This window comes from Atractosteus spatula, chromosome 19 (assembly GCF_055471065.1).
Source record: "Atractosteus spatula isolate fAtrSpa1 chromosome 19, fAtrSpa1.hap1, whole genome shotgun sequence".
Taxonomy (NCBI): domain Eukaryota; kingdom Metazoa; phylum Chordata; class Actinopteri; order Semionotiformes; family Lepisosteidae; genus Atractosteus; species Atractosteus spatula.
In genome coordinates, this window is record NC_142724.1 from 14,079,353 (window position 1) to 14,097,554 (window position 18,202).

At 47.2% G+C, this 18,202-nt stretch overlaps 1 protein-coding gene across 1 annotated transcript in view; it reads right to left on the reverse strand.

Annotated features, from left to right (window-relative positions):
- Positions 1 to 347: 347 nt before the first annotated feature.
- LOC148818137 (phosphatidate phosphatase LPIN2) overlaps positions 348 to 18,202 on the reverse strand; it is a 36,185-nt gene continuing 18,330 nt past the window's right edge. The window contains exons 7-20 of the mRNA XM_088937733.1: positions 14,993 to 15,680; positions 14,299 to 14,392; positions 13,534 to 13,721; positions 11,809 to 11,902; positions 11,482 to 11,551; positions 11,016 to 11,108; positions 10,220 to 10,293; positions 9,293 to 9,428; positions 7,808 to 7,956; positions 7,285 to 7,371; positions 6,571 to 6,723; positions 5,785 to 5,899; positions 3,256 to 3,359; positions 348 to 2,829 (exon numbers count right to left, since the gene is read on the reverse strand). Of these exons, the coding sequence (XP_088793859.1) occupies positions 2,685 to 2,829; positions 3,256 to 3,359; positions 5,785 to 5,899; positions 6,571 to 6,723; positions 7,285 to 7,371; positions 7,808 to 7,956; positions 9,293 to 9,428; positions 10,220 to 10,293; positions 11,016 to 11,108; positions 11,482 to 11,551; positions 11,809 to 11,902; positions 13,534 to 13,721; positions 14,299 to 14,392; positions 14,993 to 15,680 (2,190 nt within the window). The 3' untranslated portion in view covers positions 348 to 2,684. The remainder of the gene's footprint in view (positions 2,830 to 3,255; positions 3,360 to 5,784; positions 5,900 to 6,570; positions 6,724 to 7,284; positions 7,372 to 7,807; positions 7,957 to 9,292; positions 9,429 to 10,219; positions 10,294 to 11,015; positions 11,109 to 11,481; positions 11,552 to 11,808; positions 11,903 to 13,533; positions 13,722 to 14,298; positions 14,393 to 14,992; positions 15,681 to 18,202) is intronic.

The following is an 18,202-nucleotide window of genomic DNA, read 5'->3' on the forward strand; positions in this document are numbered from 1 at the left end:
GCCCATCTTGGCAAGGAACGGGACACACTCTGGACAGGACATCTATCACTGGGCACACACAGACACTAGCAAGCACACACTCGCACCATTATTTTTGAACTATACCAAAATTAGGCACCTCCGGCGATAAGGGCTGAATGAAGTTATAACATCACAAGATTAGGAAGGTAAAGACAAAGGTGATGCTACACTGGGACATGCTATTTTGCCTTCAGTTTCTTACAGACAGGCCCTGCATGCATGTCCAACTACTGTTCATTTCTACAACCCAGAAATCAAGAGGTCTGTCTAACTGTAGCCAGGAGGATTTTAAACTGAATGTGTGGTAAAAAGAAAACAATGCTGTCTTTCTTGAATCAAAGTTTATTCTTCAAGAACTTAGAAAATGAATATATATAAACTGTGAAAAGTATCAGAAAGAAGAAAAAAATAAATAAAAAGGAGATTAAGTAATCAAAAACAGAACATCTAGCACAAGCTAAGGAATACAGTATAACAGAATTGTTCCTTTTTTTGCATATGAAATTTTAGTAAACACTGAAAACAGTTTACCCAGAGCCAGTTCACCGGACTGAACAACTTTTCTCTGTTAGTGTCAAAATCGTATTCATAGACTTAAATGTGCAACCCTGCGCAAAGAAATCACTCTTGAATCTACATTTTCCGCAGTTACAAGAAAAAGAAATGTTCAGTACCTGGACAGTCCCTCCCGTCTGAATGACAACAAAGAAGTCAGCCTGACAACAGCAGTGGCTGCACAAATAGTGGAATCCATTCAGTCCACGATCATGTTTGTTGAACTATAGTTATTGGTCAATTAACTCTTCCTAGTTCTCAAAGTGTAAAGGGGGTCAATACTTCTGTCTTTTCTTGCCAGAGAAATCCTGTATTCAGCTTCCCAGTGCATCAGATATTTCCACTCTCAGTATTTCTCCTCTAAGGAGGAAGGCAGCCCCCCACAACACAACAGGGAGAGATCACACTTGCTGAAGCTCACTGCACGCAATCTTTCGATAGTTCTTAAAATGACATTCGCGGGAGGGTAACACGTTTGAAAGGCTGTCCTTGTTTTGCAAACTCTTCTGACATTGTCTCACACAAGAAGAAGAGTCCTCCGCTTTACACACCAATGCAATACAGCTGCGTTTGAATTAAAGCCCTTTGTTCCGATAGTCTCATGAACTCATGGTCTTGAGCTCGTACAGTAAAGCAGGCTAGAAACACAGCAGAGCTGGCTCTTGCTCCGGCTCCCTGGGATGTGTCCCTGAGAGTATCTGATGTGGATCTGGGGGCTGGTTTGATGCGCACACCAGTGTCGGCATCACTAGGTCCTTTTATCGACAGCCTCGCATCTCCACTTCGATTCCTGCAGTTTAGTCAAGCTTATGCTTTGGCTTTACAAAACGGCACAGGTGAAGGTCTTCAGACAAGAGATGTTTTCACTACAGCCCCAGTCTTTGCTGCCAATTTAACCAAATGTAGTCGTTTTATCTTGTCAATTCTGCACATTGAATCCTCTTGCTGGACCCTGCGGACGTACTCTACTAGTGTGGTAGGTAGCATGGCAGTTCCGCAGGAAAAACGATTCACCTTTCATAAAGAAACCGGACTTCAGAGCCGATCCACTACACTTTCTGTCTCAGTTTACCTCAAACCAAATTGTTATCTTCAGACCCGTGCAACAAGTCTGCTTCAGGATTAGACAACATCAACATACTTTCAACTGAACAAAAGGGCAGCAATTATGGAACATTGTGCGTATTTATTTCTCAGGAATAGTAGTTTATTGAAGCAGCGCCAGAGAGCGTACATCCCCTTATGTTCTGTGCCAGTATTGGGGAAGAAAGGCTCAGACCAGTTGTTCTGTTTGGCCCAGTTTCCTTGTGTAGCCATTTTCTTTGGATTTTTACCAAGATGTTTTATAGCATTTATATTATTTTATAGCATTTCCAAGAAAAAGTTTCACTCATTCATTTCAATTCATGAGACTGAAATCTCATTCATCAATTATTCTTGGTTGAGTAGAACGTAGAGCAAAAACAGTTAAAGACTGGGACTACACTCGTGTACTGACTCAAAGACAGTTTTGTGAACTTAATACACTTTAAAAACAATCCTGACAGATGGTATAAAAGTACTATACCAAGGATTTTTTGCACCTACTTTCTTCCAGGAGGTATTGCTTCTGTAGAGGCTACTGATACGAAACAACAACCTTTTATATATCCCAAAACAATTCAGTTTCAGTAAAAAAAAAGGTGCTATCTGTAAAACAAACCTGAAAACCTGGGATTGTCAATGTCGACAGCAAAAAAACAACTCTTGCCTGTTTGCTGCACGAGATAAGACACAGGCAGGTCAACACACCACTGTCCCTGGTGGGCTGGGCAGTACAGACTGAAGGAGAGAGGCAGGAGATTGCTCTCGGCCCAAACCGACATATCTGACCTGTTGCGGCCAAACCTCTCTGAGGACCTGGATCCAGTTCAGAGCCTCTGTTTTTCTGCGGGCTTTCTGGGCTGTCGCGGACAGATGCTGGGAAAAAAAAACCAACTTATGAGGCCTCACTGAGATTCCTCAGGACAGTGACCCCTGGAGACCTGCAGCAGGGGAACGGAGACCGGGGGGACAGCCCGTGGTGGCACAGGACTACAGGAGGGGGCAGGGGTGGCACAGACAGGAGACTACTGAAGGTCGCGGAGGTCGAGGGCTGGCAGAGGCTCTCTCCAGTAGGAAAAGTGGCTGAAGTCTGGGCAGTCGAAGGATGAGTTCCTGCCCTTAACGAGCACGGGGAAAACATGCTCCACGAGCTCACTCAGCCGAGAGTACCTGAGACGCAGAAAGAGAGACCACAGGTAAATCAAAGCATTAACCCCTCAGCTTGTTAAATAAATGCTATACTCAGCCTAGCTCCACCAGTGACTCATTGTGTGTTTCTCTGCTGGAGTAACTCTGTTTTTTGCATAGGATAGAAAAAGAGGTTTGTACTGCAGTATTAGTATTAGTAGTATTAGTTAGTAGCACATTAGTCTCTGTAGGTTTCTTTGCATATCATGGACAAAGTTATCATCCTCATATCCTAGCTAGGTCATCCTAGTGGGATAATCCACTGGGAGTTAAACATAAAGAAACACTTTAAAACACAGCTCAAGGTCTAGGTATGACAAGGACAGGTGGGGATACTTATCACACATGCAGCTGCAGATTTAAGTCATTATACCGAGAGCCTGACTGAGAAAACAGCCAGATGCTTACGATGACTTGTTGCCCTTGGTTTGCTCTTGGATCAGCTCTCCCTTGGGATTGACAGTGAAGATCCTCGACTCTGAAACTCCTACCTGCTTGTAGGCATAAACATCCTGAATGGAAAGATGAGAAAATCAGTTCTGAGCAGATGTGGCAAACATAGGATGCAAAAACACTACTGGATGACAGGAGCCCTCATTTGCTTGCTAGTAGCTTATTGATCCAAGGATCTATATCCATCCAGTCACCTGCTGAGGATCTCTTGTGTCCTAAAATGATGAATTCACTAAAACACCATATTCATCATGTGCTATGCTCACTGATAGTTCAACAAAACCTTTACTCCAACTGTATCCTTTCAAATTGCACACAGAGCTGCGCTGCTTTTAAGCTCTTCCCTCACAGGCACGAAGCAGGACTGCTAAATGCATGTTCAACAAGCACAAGAGACACCTTGGAAAACAGCTTTGACATTCAACGACAAGTATTGCTGAGGAGAAAAAATGATTGTTTCTTCACAGCAATATGTAAACATTAAGAATGTATAGATATCACCAAAATGTTACTCTACATAACATTATTTCAAAGCCATTGGTAACTTAGAACTCACAACTAAAAACTCACACAGTGTTTATGTAGAGTACACCAGACAAGATGATGACCACAGCAACACTAAAGACAAGGACAGCAGCCAGTTCATTTTTCCAGCCATTGAAAACGCAGAGCGAAGAGCCGGGTGGATTCCACCCACAATGATAACTGAAAATCCATGTTGGAACTCAAGCTGAGAATTTCAAACTTAAAAGATGCCAGATAATGAAGCTGAAATACAGAACAGCACCCCGCAATCTCTGCTCGGTGACACGGCGCCCCCTACAGGCTCCTCTCAGACCCGAGAACACACTCAGCAGCCCAGAGTCTCTGCTCGGTGTCACGGCGCCCCCTACAGGCTCCTCTCAGACCCGAGAACACACTCAGCAGCCCAGAGTCTCTGCTCGGTGACACGGCGCCTCCTACAGGCTCCTCTCAGACCCGAGAACACACTCAGCAGCCCAGAGTCTCTGCTCGGTGACACGGCGCCCCCTACAGGCTCCTCTCAGACCCGAGAACACACTCAGCAGCCCAGAGTCTCTGCTCGGTGTCACGGCGCCCCCTACAGGCTCCTCTCAGACCCGAGAACACACTCAGCAGCCCAGAGTCTCTGCTCGGTGTCACGGCGCCCCCTACAGGCTCCTCTCAGACCCGAGAACACACTCAGCAGCCCAGAGTCTCTGCTCGGTGACACGGCGCCCCCTACAGGCTCCTCTCAGACCCGAGAACACACTCAGCAGCCCAGAGTCTCTGCTCGGTGACACGGCGCCCCCTACAGGCTCCTCTCAGACCCGAGAACACACTCAGCAGCCCAGAGTCTCTGCTCGGTGACACGGCGCCCCCTACAGGCTCCTCTCAGACCCGAGAACACACTCAGCAGCCCAGAGTCTCTGCTCGGTGACACGGCGCCCCCTACAGGCTCCTCTCAGACCCGAGAACACACTCAGCAGCCCAGAGTCTCTGCTCGGTGACACGGCGCCCCCTACAGGCTCCTCTCAGACCCGAGAACACACTCAGCAGCCCAGAGTCTCTGCTCGGTGACACGGCGCCCCCTACAGGCTCCTCTCAGACCCGAGAACACACTCAGCAGCCCAGAGTCTCTGCTCGGTGACACGGCGCCCCCTACAGGCTCCTCTCAGACCCGAGAACACACTCAGCAGCCCAGAGTCTCTGCTCGGTGACACGGCGCCCCCTACAGGCTCCTCTCAGACCCGAGAACACACTCAGCAGCCCAGAGTCTCTGCTCGGTGACACGGCGCCCCCTACAGGCTCCTCTCAGACCTGAGAACACACTCAGCAGCCCAGAGTCTCTGCTCGGTGACACGGCGCCCCCTACAGGCTCCTCTCAGACCCGAGAACACACTCAGCAGCCCAGAGTCTCTGCTCGGTGTCACGGCGCCCCCTACAGGCTCCTCTCAGACCCGAGAACACACTCAGCAGCCCAGAGTCTCTGCTCGGTGACACGGCGCCTCCTACAGGCTCCTCTCAGACCCGAGAACACACTCAGCAGCCCAGAGTCTCTGCTCGGTGACACGACGCCCCCTACAGGCTTCTCTCAGACCCGAGAACACACTCAGCAGCCTAGAGTCTCTGCTCGGTGACACGGCGCCCCCTACAGGCTCCTCTCAGACCCGAGAACACACTCAGCAGCCCAGAGTCTCTGCTCGGTGACACGGCGCCCCCTACAGGCTCCTCTCAGACCCGAGAACACACTCAGCAGCCCAGAGTCTCTGCTCGGTGACACAGCGCCCCCTACAGGCTCCTCTCAGACCCGAGAACACACTCAGCAGCCCAGAGTCTCTGCTCGGTGACACGGCGCCCCCTACAGGCTCCTCTCAGACCCGAGAACACACTCAGCAGCCTAGAGTCTCTGCTCGGTGACATGGCGCCCCCTACAGGCTCCTCTCCGACCGAGAACCCCCTGAGCAGCCCAGAAATCCAGCTTACATTGGGTCTGTTGCCAAAGGCTGCGTAGAAGGGCTGCTTCTGTGGGCTGAAGAGGTTCTTGATGTCCGTCAGACAGGCGATTTTAAAGACTTCTGGCTTCTTTTCTATCACCTCCCTGTCATGAACAAAAAGCAAAAGAGATCAGTAGTTTGTGGGGAAGCTGCAGTATTCTCAATGGCTGCCCCTGTCACAACGGAGAGCCAGACGTGGTGAATTTGACCCTCAATCATCCCTTCAGTATCACAGCTGCAGTCAACGATGTTGAACTAGACTCTGTTTAATATGTAAAAGAGAAGAAGAGAAACACAAGAACACCCAAAGAAGGCTCCACTGCCCAAACGTTGGGTTTCTTTTCATCTCTTTTCAGCACAGAATAAACCTGTACTTGTTCCTTTGCAGCCCATGCATGCTGACGCAGCTGCCTACTTAGACTGTATTTACTTGATTTAACAATTAAAAGCATTTTCTGAACATGATCCTCTTGTCCATATGCTCTTCTAAAAGTTGCCCTGGGCTCTGGAGAGAAATGAAGTTTTATCTGTGCTGATCTTCGGAGGAAAAACTGAAAATGAAAGAAACATCACCTGCAAGCATATCTTTTTAAAGCAGCCAGTTAAATCTGTTCATCGGATGCTTAAAGCCCAGAAGAAGATACAACTAATATTTTGAAGAATTCATGATCACAGATTCCCTCTTCAGCCCTGAAGCAGAGATCTCGGTTCAGGACAGACGAGGACGGTCAGCACCGCGCCAGCCCCTCCAGGAGGGCAGGTGTGGGCAGCTCACCTGTGCAGGGCGGAGAACAGGCTGCTTGGAGCCAGTAGCACGGGGCCTTTGGGCAGGACGGCACCCCTGTCGTTCACCCACTGCAGGTAGCCCTTGGTGATGTCAGCCATGCCAATAGCTCGTGCTGAGCAGTACAGGAACTTGTAGCCATTCCTTGGCAGAAAACAAATGCAAGGCTCTGTTAGTACACAGGGCTGATGGGCTGTTTGGGCACAGAGTATTTATCTCAAACAAGGTTACTTGCTAATTTTTCATCCATCTATTCTCAGAAAGCTGCTCGTCCTGGTGAGGATCACAGCAAGCCACAGCAGATCTCGGAAGCAGGACCACAGTGGGATACCAACCGCACAGTCATGGAGAAAAAGAAGAACTTACAGCGTGTCTTTGGGAGGTCGGAGGAAACTCATGTGAACATGGGGATAACAGGCAAACTGTACACAGACACCCGAAGCAGCACGCGCTTGCTCTGAGTCAACAGCACGCAGCATCACAGCACTGAGCTGTCCTCAACTACTTCACAAGTTGGTGCAATGCATACAGTATAGCTGCAAGCCTCATTATAGTACCTAATTTTTGGATTAGTTTTGGATCAACAGTGAAGCCCGGGTTTCAGCTGAGGAGCGAATCAATGATTGAACAGATCTAGTAAAACACAGCACACTGATAAGGTCAGTCGTGCCTCTGTGCAGTGGATGCAGATTCCTGGACACTCACTGGTGGATTTTGTGGAACAGCTTGGCAACGCCTTGGTGAGTCCAGTCTTTTCCCAGCTGAGGAAGGATGTGGCCCAGGGCATCGGATCTGTAATGGGGAGAAGATCACTTTATTGGCCATATACAATTTCTTGGCATTAGGAATTTGTCTTTTCGCATACCCTAGCTTGCTGGGACACAGACAGGGAGAGAAGCTTGGGGTCAGAGCGCAGTGTCAGCCATCTATACAGCGCCCCTGGAGCAGTCGGGGTTAAGGGTCTTGCTCAGGGGCCCCAATGGAGTAGAATTCCTCTGCCGGCCGTGGGATTTGAACCAGCAACCTTCCAGCCACAGCAGATAAAACTCAGATACTCAGGGGTACAGACTTGTGATGGCAAGTACCAAGGTTTTACTGCGCATTGTTCTGTTGGTCTTTAATTTGATTTTCCTTCAAACTTTTGAAAGCATGAAAAAATCCTTGACTTTACTTATCACACATCTTTCATTGAGACCCGACTGAACAAGAGCCAAGAACTTTCACTCACTTGGTGATGGTGCCATCGATGTCGGAGATGATGATTTTGTCATCCCAGTTCCAGAGGTAGATGGCGGCCTCACACCGACAGGTGCCCTGGTACTGAGTGGTCACGCTGAACACAATCTCGTTCGCCCCCTCTCGCAGGTTCAGGCGCGCCTGCGCAGGACGACAAGCGGAATTACAGCGACGCTCCCATGACCCATTAGTAGTCACAGGTTACATGCGGTTACATTGGCAGAGCTAGAGGAGGAGTCAGTGGGACCTCACATCAAAACATGGGCTCTCCTAAGGCAGCATGACACAGTGAGGTGACAGGGTGTGTGGTGACAAGGAGTAATTATTCTCCAATACTGATTGCAATTCACTTGTAACCTCACTAACACTGAAGGTTTGTCTCTCTCGTGGGAATCGCTAGATATTCACTTATTTTCTGGAAAACTTGTAGCAATCTGACTCTGGCCTGGGGTCATTGTGACCCCTGACCTGGCTTGAGGAAATTTTAAACAGACACCTGCCGTTGTATGTGACACCACAGAAATAGCTGAAAGGTGGGACAACATCATCAAGAATAGCCATTGGACCATAAGAAGAATTTGGACTCTTTCACCCCCATTCATGGTGATAACATGATGAAAAAGTTATAAAAACCCCTGTAAAACTGTTTCAATTTGGGGCACTGTGGAAAATACACCTTGTGTATGTCTCCTTCAGGGTTCTCTGGAAGTGGCCATTTTCCTTACAACTAAACTCATCTCAAACCTTCACTGGACTGAGCCTTGAATCCTTGCATCCCAACAAAATAAAAGGAACCTGGCTATGGCCAAGATTAGATCTGGGGTTTGTTGTACAGACAACAAATGTAATTGAAGCTTACTTAATACATTTATATAATTGACTAGACATACATGAGCAACCAAAGGGACTGAAATGGAGACTCTTCTGGGCTGCAACCAACAGCAGTTGAACATGGAGCCACTGTTAACTCTAGCGAAACGCTATACTGAACAGAGCAAGCACAAGCCACACGATCGCCACTCCACCGACCTCCAGCAGCCACATGGGCAGCGAACTGGAGTCCGGCGACGTTCATCCGGCTGACGGAGAAGGAAAATGCAACCGGACAAGTAAAGCAGCATATCATACCAAAGGGATTGCAGACTCTGGGGTGAGCGATGTTCGGAGGATGAATTTCAGATGAGTGAGTCGGCTCTTTTACCGCACCAGGTTGCAGCAAGTGTGCAATAGCAGGGGAGGAGGAAGGGCCCATAGAAATATTTGCACCGAAGCCCCTGACTGCCAAACTCCACCAATGAGTGGATCATGAAATTTATGAAACCATGACATGATGAGCGATAAAAATAATGAAACACTTCCTTTGTTGTCTCTTGCTCAAGTACAAGCAGAGATCCAAACCAAGACGGTTAAGAAACTAGAAGGTGTTCAAGGCCCCCCAGCGTGACTGCAGCACTTTAGACAGAGTAAGGAGTCTTACGATCTGCTCCGAGGTGAGACGCAGGGACTTGCGGTACATCTGGCTGATGCACTGTGATGTGCTCATGGGCTGTCCCGGACGCAGTTCCCTGGCTGTTCCCGAGTCGTCCTCGCTGGACGAGCCGTCCTGCTTAGCCCTAAGACAACGGGGACGAGAGCCGGTCAGTCCGGGCTCAAGAACTGCAGTCGTACAACTTCCTCCAGCTCTGAAACCGCACGTCTGCCCAAGACGGGGACGGTCAGCCCTGGTCTTGGAGAGCAGGTGCGTCTGTAGGTTCTCTTTCCATTTCAACTCAGCATTAACAACCTGCATCAGCTCATTTAAAGAGACGAATTTCAGTTACTCCCAGCTCTTCAGGTGCAGCTGCTTTGAAGAGCTCTAGAATACCTGCAGACACACTGGTCCCCCCAGGACCAGGACTAGACACTCCTGGCCTTGTGGTATACAAGACACTGTACTAGACACTGTATACTAGACACTGGCTTGGTCTGCAAATAAAAGGCAGGAATCAGCTGATTCAGAATAGAGGGTGTTGTGTACATCTGCAGCTGTCACACTCTCGCACCGTCAGGAGAATATTTTTGACTTGCAAAAAAAAAATAATTTGGCACATGGTACTTAAAAAATGCTTTGTGAAGTAACTCTAGATCCTACAGTGAATAAGAGCTGTCAGGAGAGGGAGGGGAGACACCCTATGCTGGCTTTCACATTTTTCAGATGTGCCCACAATAGGAAACACTGATTAAAAAAAAAAAGCTTTTTTAAAATTTTTGACTCTAAATATATCCCAACAGCATTTGCGGAGATAAAGAGTGCAGACAATTTATCAAGGTTAGGCCCGTGGCCCGGAGCTCAGAGCATGATCAGACTGAGGAGACACTGGGGACACAGAGACCCCTTCAGCAGTACAGAGTGCGCAGTGCTCACTGAGAGGAGGAGGCGCCCCCATCAGCCGCGGGCGTCCCCATCTGCTCTCCGGTCTTGCCTTCCTTCGACTCGGGCTGAAAAAACAGGATCTGCAGTCAGAACTGAAACGTCCTACACGTTTTCCTGCTGCTTCTCTTCTAAGCTGGCCCCTTCCTTCTTCCTTCCACATTGTGGATAAACTGGTTCAATTCAGTAAGACATTAGTTACATATGTAACTCCGAGTTCCCTGGAATAAAAAGACAAGTGCCTGCTGCTCTCCAGAATCAGAGCCATGTACTGTACCCACGCTCTCTGCAATTGTGCCAGTTTTTGCAGGACGATTCTGTCATTTGTTGTGTTAATTAGATAAGATTACTTAATTGGCCATATACAATTTCTTGTATTAGGAATGTTTCTTTTTCACATACCTCAACTCGCTTTCCATGAGACGCACAGACAAGGAGAGAAGCTTGGGGTCAGAGCTCAGGGTCAGCCATTTATACGGCACCCCTGGAGCAGCTGGGGTTAAGGGCCTTGCTCAGGGGCCCAACCGAGTAGGATTCCTCTGCCGACCGCAGGATTTGAACCGGCAACCTTCAAGCCACAGGCACAGATCCTTAGCCACAGTACCATCGCTCCACCCAATAGATGGATGGGTAGCTCAACTAACATCAACACATGATCCAACAGGATGGGAAACATCCTGTTGTATTGGAAACATCCTGTTAAAGCACTCTTTTCCTGTGCTGATTATTGCTGGACAAGAAGGCCTAGTATTCCCGAGCTGTGAAGAGCAGTGAGGTCCCAGTCCTATACCTGTTTAGTGTCCAGATCTCTCCGACGCCAGGAAAACCACCACCTTCCTGACTTCTTTGGCATCTTGTCCTTCACTAGCTTGTCCACAGCACTCTGCACAGGGGGAGAGGGCGAGAGTCTCAGCGCAGGGCATGGTGAGGCAGAATTGTTTTCAAACTTCTGTTTATACTAAAGCAACAAACTGCCCAGGACAACTACAAGACCTGGAAGATGGTATTGGGACAGGAAAGTCGAAACTGTTTTTTTTTTTTTGCTTTTCAGTCGAGCAATTTGTATTCGCAACCATGCGATTTGATATGACTGAGGAGTACAGTATGACACACAAGTACATTTTTAGTAAATCCATGTATAGATTTGATGATATCGGAAGAAAGACACTTTGGTTTTAACCGGGGGCTTTTGACATCATTTGTTTCTCGGGGAAACGATGCCTTGTCAGTTTTTTAAATTCAAGCAGCGACAGTACCTTTGGTAGGGTCTTCTGGAAAGCCTGCATTGAGAGAATCACTGGTGCAGCAACAGCCCAGTTATAATATCTGAAAAGAAAAAAAAAACTTGTTTTGAGAATGAATTTGTCACCCGAGACCAAAACTACTTCACTGAGGACTACTCAACAGTTGCCAACCTGAAAAACAAAAAATCCCTTTAATACTTTTGTTTTGCTTACCTAAATCATCGAATTCTGATAAACCAAGAAATATGAGCAGGTGACAGAGAATGCCTGGAAGTCTGGATATTCAAAATAAATGTAATGAATATACTATTTTGTTTATAATTCTTGCAAAAGACTGACTTCGAGTTGATGCAGATGACAAGATTGGGGTCCTCAATGATTCCAGGGTTCTGTACAAAGTCCTGGAAGCTGACGAGGTGCTCCATAAATTTCTCTGAAACAAAGAAGAAAAGGAAAACTTAAATTAAACAATTTAACCAATTCAGAGAGCTCACAAACATGACACTGCTGCCGAGAACTTCTGTGCACTTTTGCACAACACTAATGTGACTCAGTCTGGACACAACGCTTCTTTTCAATTCATTATTTTAATTAATACCTTTTTAAAAACCGGTATCTTTGTCTCATTCCTTGAATGTAGGTTTCATTATGATCAAAGATCAGAAACGCTTGCCCACTTCTGAGAGACCGGTGAAGTGAAGGCCAGATCAGTTTGGTCATCACAAACAGTGTGCAAATGTCTAATCCCAGGACTGAGAAGACTAGCACAGGCGCAATGGGGAACTCAATATGCATCTTAGCCAGCAGCCATATCACTCTGCAACTCACAACTGCCAACCCACTGAAGCTAAGCAGGTGTGAGCCTGGTCAGTACCTGGATGCGAGACCTAAGGTTGCTGCTGGAAGAGGTGTTAGTGGGGCCAGCAGGGGGCGCTCACCCTGCGGTCCATGTGGGTCCTAATGCCCCAGTATAGTGACGGGGACACTATACTGTAAACAGGCGCTGTCCTTCGGATGAGATGTAAAACCGAGGTCCTGACTCTCTGTGGTCATTAAAAATCCCAGGGCGTTTCTCGAAAAGAGTAGGGGTGTAACCCCAGCGTCCTGGCCAAATTTCCCATTGGCCCTTACCAATCATGGCCTCCTAATAATCCCCATCTATGAATTGGCTTCATTACTCTGCTCTCCTCACAATGATAGCTGATGTGTGGTGAGCGTTCTGGCGCACTATGGCTGCCATCGCATCATCCAGGTGGGGCTGCACATTGGTGGTGGTGGAGGGGAGTCCCCATTACCTGTAAAGCGCTTTGAGTGGAGTGTCCAGAAAAGCGTTATATAAGTGTAAGCAATTATTATTATTATCTTGGTAAGGCAAAAAACATGCAATCATTTATTTTTAGGGCTTTATTAGGATGCTCCCGACTGAAGTGATTAACACATCAGGCAGAAGAACAGCTGCAAAACTCTGTACTGACTCTCCTGGTGAGAAAGAGGAATCCTTCATGCACACTCCAGGTTTTGGTCTTGGTAAAAACCAAACTGTTCTACGGCAAAACAATACTTATAGACTGTAGGCTGAACAGTCTGACAACCAAGGCAAAAGCAATTCAAAGCAAAAACCCCTCTGTCATCATTTGTAACTCCGCTGACTAAACCAGTCTGGATATCAGTTATACACAGTGGGTGTTCCAACTGATCGAGACCGGATGCGATTATACAAAAGCTGAAGAGTGTGCATTTTCTGCATAAGTATCCTTTTCTATAAACCCAAAGGTAAGGTAAGGTGGAGGTTTCTCATCACAGCAACGCTTCCTGCTTTCAAGAGCTCCAACATTAGCTGGACATGCACTGCCCTTCCAATGCATGATGTAGCAAAGCACATTTTTCCTTGGAGTTGGTCCCCTGTCCTTGACTGTATTCATTCTAACTAGGTATTTAGCTACTTAATTTGCACAAACAAGTTGTTAAAGTGATAAAAAGAAAGTGAATTTAAATCTCCTGGTTGACCACATTGTCACTCGGCTGTTTCAACGACAGCTGACCCTGCCTCTGCCTCTACGCTACCTTTGTTGATGAGGCTGGTATCAACCACCCTGCCACAGAGCGACATGGTGACCTCAGGCATGTCGCTCATGGAGTCGGACAGGTACTCGGTGCCGCTGTCCATAGCCCCGCTGCCCACCGACTGCGGCGACTGGGTACCGGACAGCGATCCTCGGTCCGCCCCCCCCCGCACGCCCATCTCACTGTCACTGCAAACAGGAAACAAGAAACAGGAAATGGTCACCCCTCATACGTGGCGGTAGTCAGTGTCTGAGAGTGGAACATCGTTTGGATTGTAACATTATAGGTTGTAAATAAGTAATTAATAAGGTTGTAAAAAAGTAACTTTCATTCCTTTTTTCTGAAAAAAACTACTTTTCGTACAATATGGACTCCTAAAGGTCTTTAAGTGCTTAAGATGATTTACGTTTTTTTAATTCAAATTACCAGCTCAATTAAGAAATTCCAATCCAAGGTGGAATGAAATCCAAGACACTGCTGCTCTTGGGAATGGGATTTACCGATCCCTATCCAAAAAAATAATATTCAAGACCACCTCCAGCCAGCCCTGGTGTATTAAAAGCACAGAAATGAAATTCTCCGAAAAAAATGTTACAAAACAGTAGGGCCTTAAATTTCGAAGAATAACCAGAACCGGACTTGAGTCGAGCCGTGTCTTGAGTCCTGGCCTCGAGTCTCTGCAGGAAACGCAGCGTCTGCTCACAAACTGCCCCCTCGGCCACAGGACCACAGGCGAGGAGTGAAGGCAGCAGTGGGGGGCCGTACCTCTTGGGGAAGTACAGGGCTGCCACCTCCGGGTTCAGGCTGGTCAGGTCATCCAGGTAGATGTCTGCAGGGCCCAGGTGCTGGCTGCGTTTACCTGAGGGGGAAGAAGGTTCAATCATCGTCTTGAACCAACAGCAAAGCAGCTTCCGGTGGGAGGAAAGACACACTTTTAGGCATCATCTTCTGCAAGAGAGGGAGCGGTGTGGCAGGGGGTGAACAGAGCTGGGATATCTGGCTTTACTTCTGCTTCCCAGTCTGTCAAAACTACTAACCAACGAGGAAGATGAACTGGCAGCAAACGCATCTGGCAGCCAGGCTGCTCGGAAAGCTCTCCAACACCAGAGCCACACAGATTCACCCGAGCCACTAGAGCTCATCCTAGTTTCAGCTGCATTAAGGGGACTAGAGAGCAAGTCCCAGCACAAAGGCTGAGGAATTGTCTTCACATGACTGTCAAGGAATTGAGTCTGTCTGTAATTCCAGATGTCGATTTAAATCTGCGGCCTTTCTCAATGTTTAATTTTACTGCCTGCTTTGTGTTTGATCTTTTCCGCACACACTGACTTGGCAGATTGTTATGAAACGTACAGAGTTAAGTACGATTAGATACTCTTGGCCTTCTCAGCATGCTCCTTGACATTCCAGACACGACATTATGTCTGCTGAAAAAAAAAATGAAGAGTGCCTTGTGTACCTTTCTTTTTCTCCTGGGATTCAGGTTTCATGGCGGTCTCCGAAGAAGTGAGGCCAGCTTCTCCCGTTGAACTCTCCCCTGGCTCACAGCTCTCTGTGACCCTGACGTTCTCCGTGGTTTGACTGCTCTGGGGGCCCACAGTCGTCTTTTCCGTCAGCCCTGCTTCACCACTCACCTCCAGCCTGTCCACACTTCCTGTCTGCCCTTCAGCACTTCCTTCTAGTGTCTTCACTGATTGGTCAGGTCTAGCACCCTGCACTGCCAAGGTCTCTGCTGAGGGCTCCGCTGTTTCAGATCTGCTTTCTTGGGCAGGCCCTGGGGTACTGGTCCCCTCGGCATGTAGTGTCTCTGGCAGTGGCGGGCCCGCGTTGTCCAACTCCAGGTTGCCTGGTGCTTGTTGGAGGTCTGCGTTTTCTCCCAGGGCAGAACATGTGGTGTGAGTGGGCTCTGGGTGCTCGTGATGTGGCCTCTCCTCTGGGATTTGAAGCCCTGGAGGTCTCGCTCTGGGTTCGGGCCTCAGGACTGTCACGCTGCCATCTTGTTCCAAGCTCTCCCCGGGTGCCACGTCCATCTCGAAGGAGTCCTGTCGCTGGATGGCCCGGAAGTGAGTGTTCACCGAGGGCTGGATGGTTGGAGAGAACTGCTCTCCTACCTGGGCCTCGGACTTAGGTCTTTCACTCTGTTTGACCTGCAGCAGTTGAGACACAGAAGTTCAATATGCCCCCTTTGTTATTACACAACAAATGGCAATAGCTGGAAACCCTTTCTTTACATGTCATCATCTAATCAGGCTGGTTTCTGGAAGAAAAATGGATTGTGTGTGGCTCAATGGATCAAACCTATCACTTCATTCCAACATAGCCATCGCTACCAATTAAATTTGAAATTGGTGATTAGTTGACCACAATAGGTTGGCCAACTGCTCTCTTCATTATCTTGCTTTCCAATCTCTGAGCAACTGATGATCAGCTTCTTATGCTGATAATACTCAGATCTGCATCCACACTTAACCCGACGCTGAAGTAACTGTTTCTGCACTCTCTAATTCAGTAGTTCTCAAACTATGGTACGCCGCCATGTGGTATGCCATATGACCCTAGAACTTTGTTGTGTGCACTTAAAAATTGGGAAGAGTTTTCATATTTTCTATTTTAATAAAATTAGTTTGTGTCGAATACGCAGCCTGCATACTACGATACAGCGCACGCTAATACTTGAGTGGACACAAGAGCTACTATGTAATTCTATACCATTCTATAGGAAGGCACGCTACGAATGTAACTGACCAACTGTATTTAAAAAAAGTGATCTCCAGCAAATAGGGAGGTAGGAGAATGTGCGTGAATTTGGAACAATGCCAATGTTGTGAGCACAGGAGAGCACAGAAATGCGTACTACAAACGCTGGCAATCTTGTGAGCTCAGGAAAGCGTGATAGATAACAGAAAAATAATTAAGAACTGTTCTAGGTTAATTTAAGAAAAATACACCGAGCGTCTCTGTGTTTAGCTCCCATTCTTTTAACTTCTGAGACGGACTCCTGAAACGGAAACAGGGATAAATGCCAGCTTGCAGATTGCTAAAGCAGGTAAGCCCCACACTACTTGTGAATAACTTTGTGTACCGTTGGCAAAAGAGCTGACGCGTGTTATGTGTGGAGAAAAGGCTGCTAAACAGCTCGACCTGCTGCCCCCTCCGAAAGACAGTCACTCGCAGAATTATTGATATGGCGGGTGATGTCAAAAGTACGCTGATAGAGCGCGTTAAGATAAGCAGCTGCTTTTCACTGCAATTAGACGAGTCTGTAGATGTCGTTGATTTGGCCAGTTTGCTCGTTTACGTTAGATACGAGTTGAGGGCATGTCCCATGAGGGCTTTCGGTTCCATAAGCCGCTACCAACAGGAACTGCAGGAGAGCACATATTTCAGCTTCTGAATGAATTTATCGAAGAGAATAGCCTCGACTAGATAAAATGCGTCTGAGTTTGTACAGATGGTGCTACAGTGATGATAAGCTGACGCAGCGGTGTAGCTGCACGAATTAAAGCGTTTGCTCCAGATATGAAGTGGACGCACTGCAGCATCCATCGCGAGGCCTTGGCCGTCAAGAAAATGCCTGACGATTTAAAATCTGTTTGACTCTGTTGTGCATTGTATCAAGGCTCGACCAATGAATTCCCTTCTGCTTTGGTCAACTAAACAGGCTCACCCCTCTCGCTGTAATGGTGCTTTTTCATTATTTATTTTTAATTGTTGTTGTTCCTGTTGTCATTCTGTAAAGCACTTTGAGAAGCCACCTTTAAAGGTGCTATATCAAATAAAATTTATTTTAATATTTATTACATGTGTATGCGAGTGTGTGCGCACACGGGCGCTCATGTTGGTCATTGGGATTTTCTGGGGTTCCTATGAGAAGATGAGTTGTAGGTGGTACTTGGATGCTTTGGTTTGATCAGGGGTGGTACTTGGTCCAAAAAGTTTGAGAACCACTGCTCTAATTGCATCTCTGATGTAAAAACCTAGATGACTCCAATTTGCTTAAACTGCAACCATGCTGAAGTCATTCTGCTCGGCACCTCACAGCAACTATGTAAAACCAATACAGGAACCCTATCTGTGGATGGATTTGATTCTGGCTTGACTTCTAACCCTCATGCGAAGAATATTGTAAAAATATCATTCTTTTCAATACCACCAGACTATTGATTACTGCAACACCCTAACCTACCGGGGTATTTAAATCCACACTGAACAAACTTCAATATGTTCAGAATTTGACAGCCAGAATCCTGAGCAGGTTGCATGCAAGCCATCACATTACCCCTGTCTTGGAGTCTTTGCACTGGTTTTCTATTAGGTTCGGGGTCAACACCATCCTCATACTCACCAATAAGGCTCTACATGGCTTGGCACCTCAGTACATCTTGCAACCTTTTTTCATCTCACTTTTTTATATGTTCTCCAAGCTCATCTACACTCATGGGTGAAAGGGACTTCTCTTGCTACACCCCAAATCTCTGGAATTCAATCCCCAAGAATGTCTGACTACCCAACCCTGAAAGCATTTCAATCCGTCCTCAAAACATTTCTTTTCAGAAAGGCATTTAATTAGTGTCTGTGTCTTCTCCATTTTCTAATGATCTTGTATTCTCTGCTGCACCTCTATCTGCTCGTGTTCCTTATAAGCTCATTTTGTAATCTGCTATCCTTA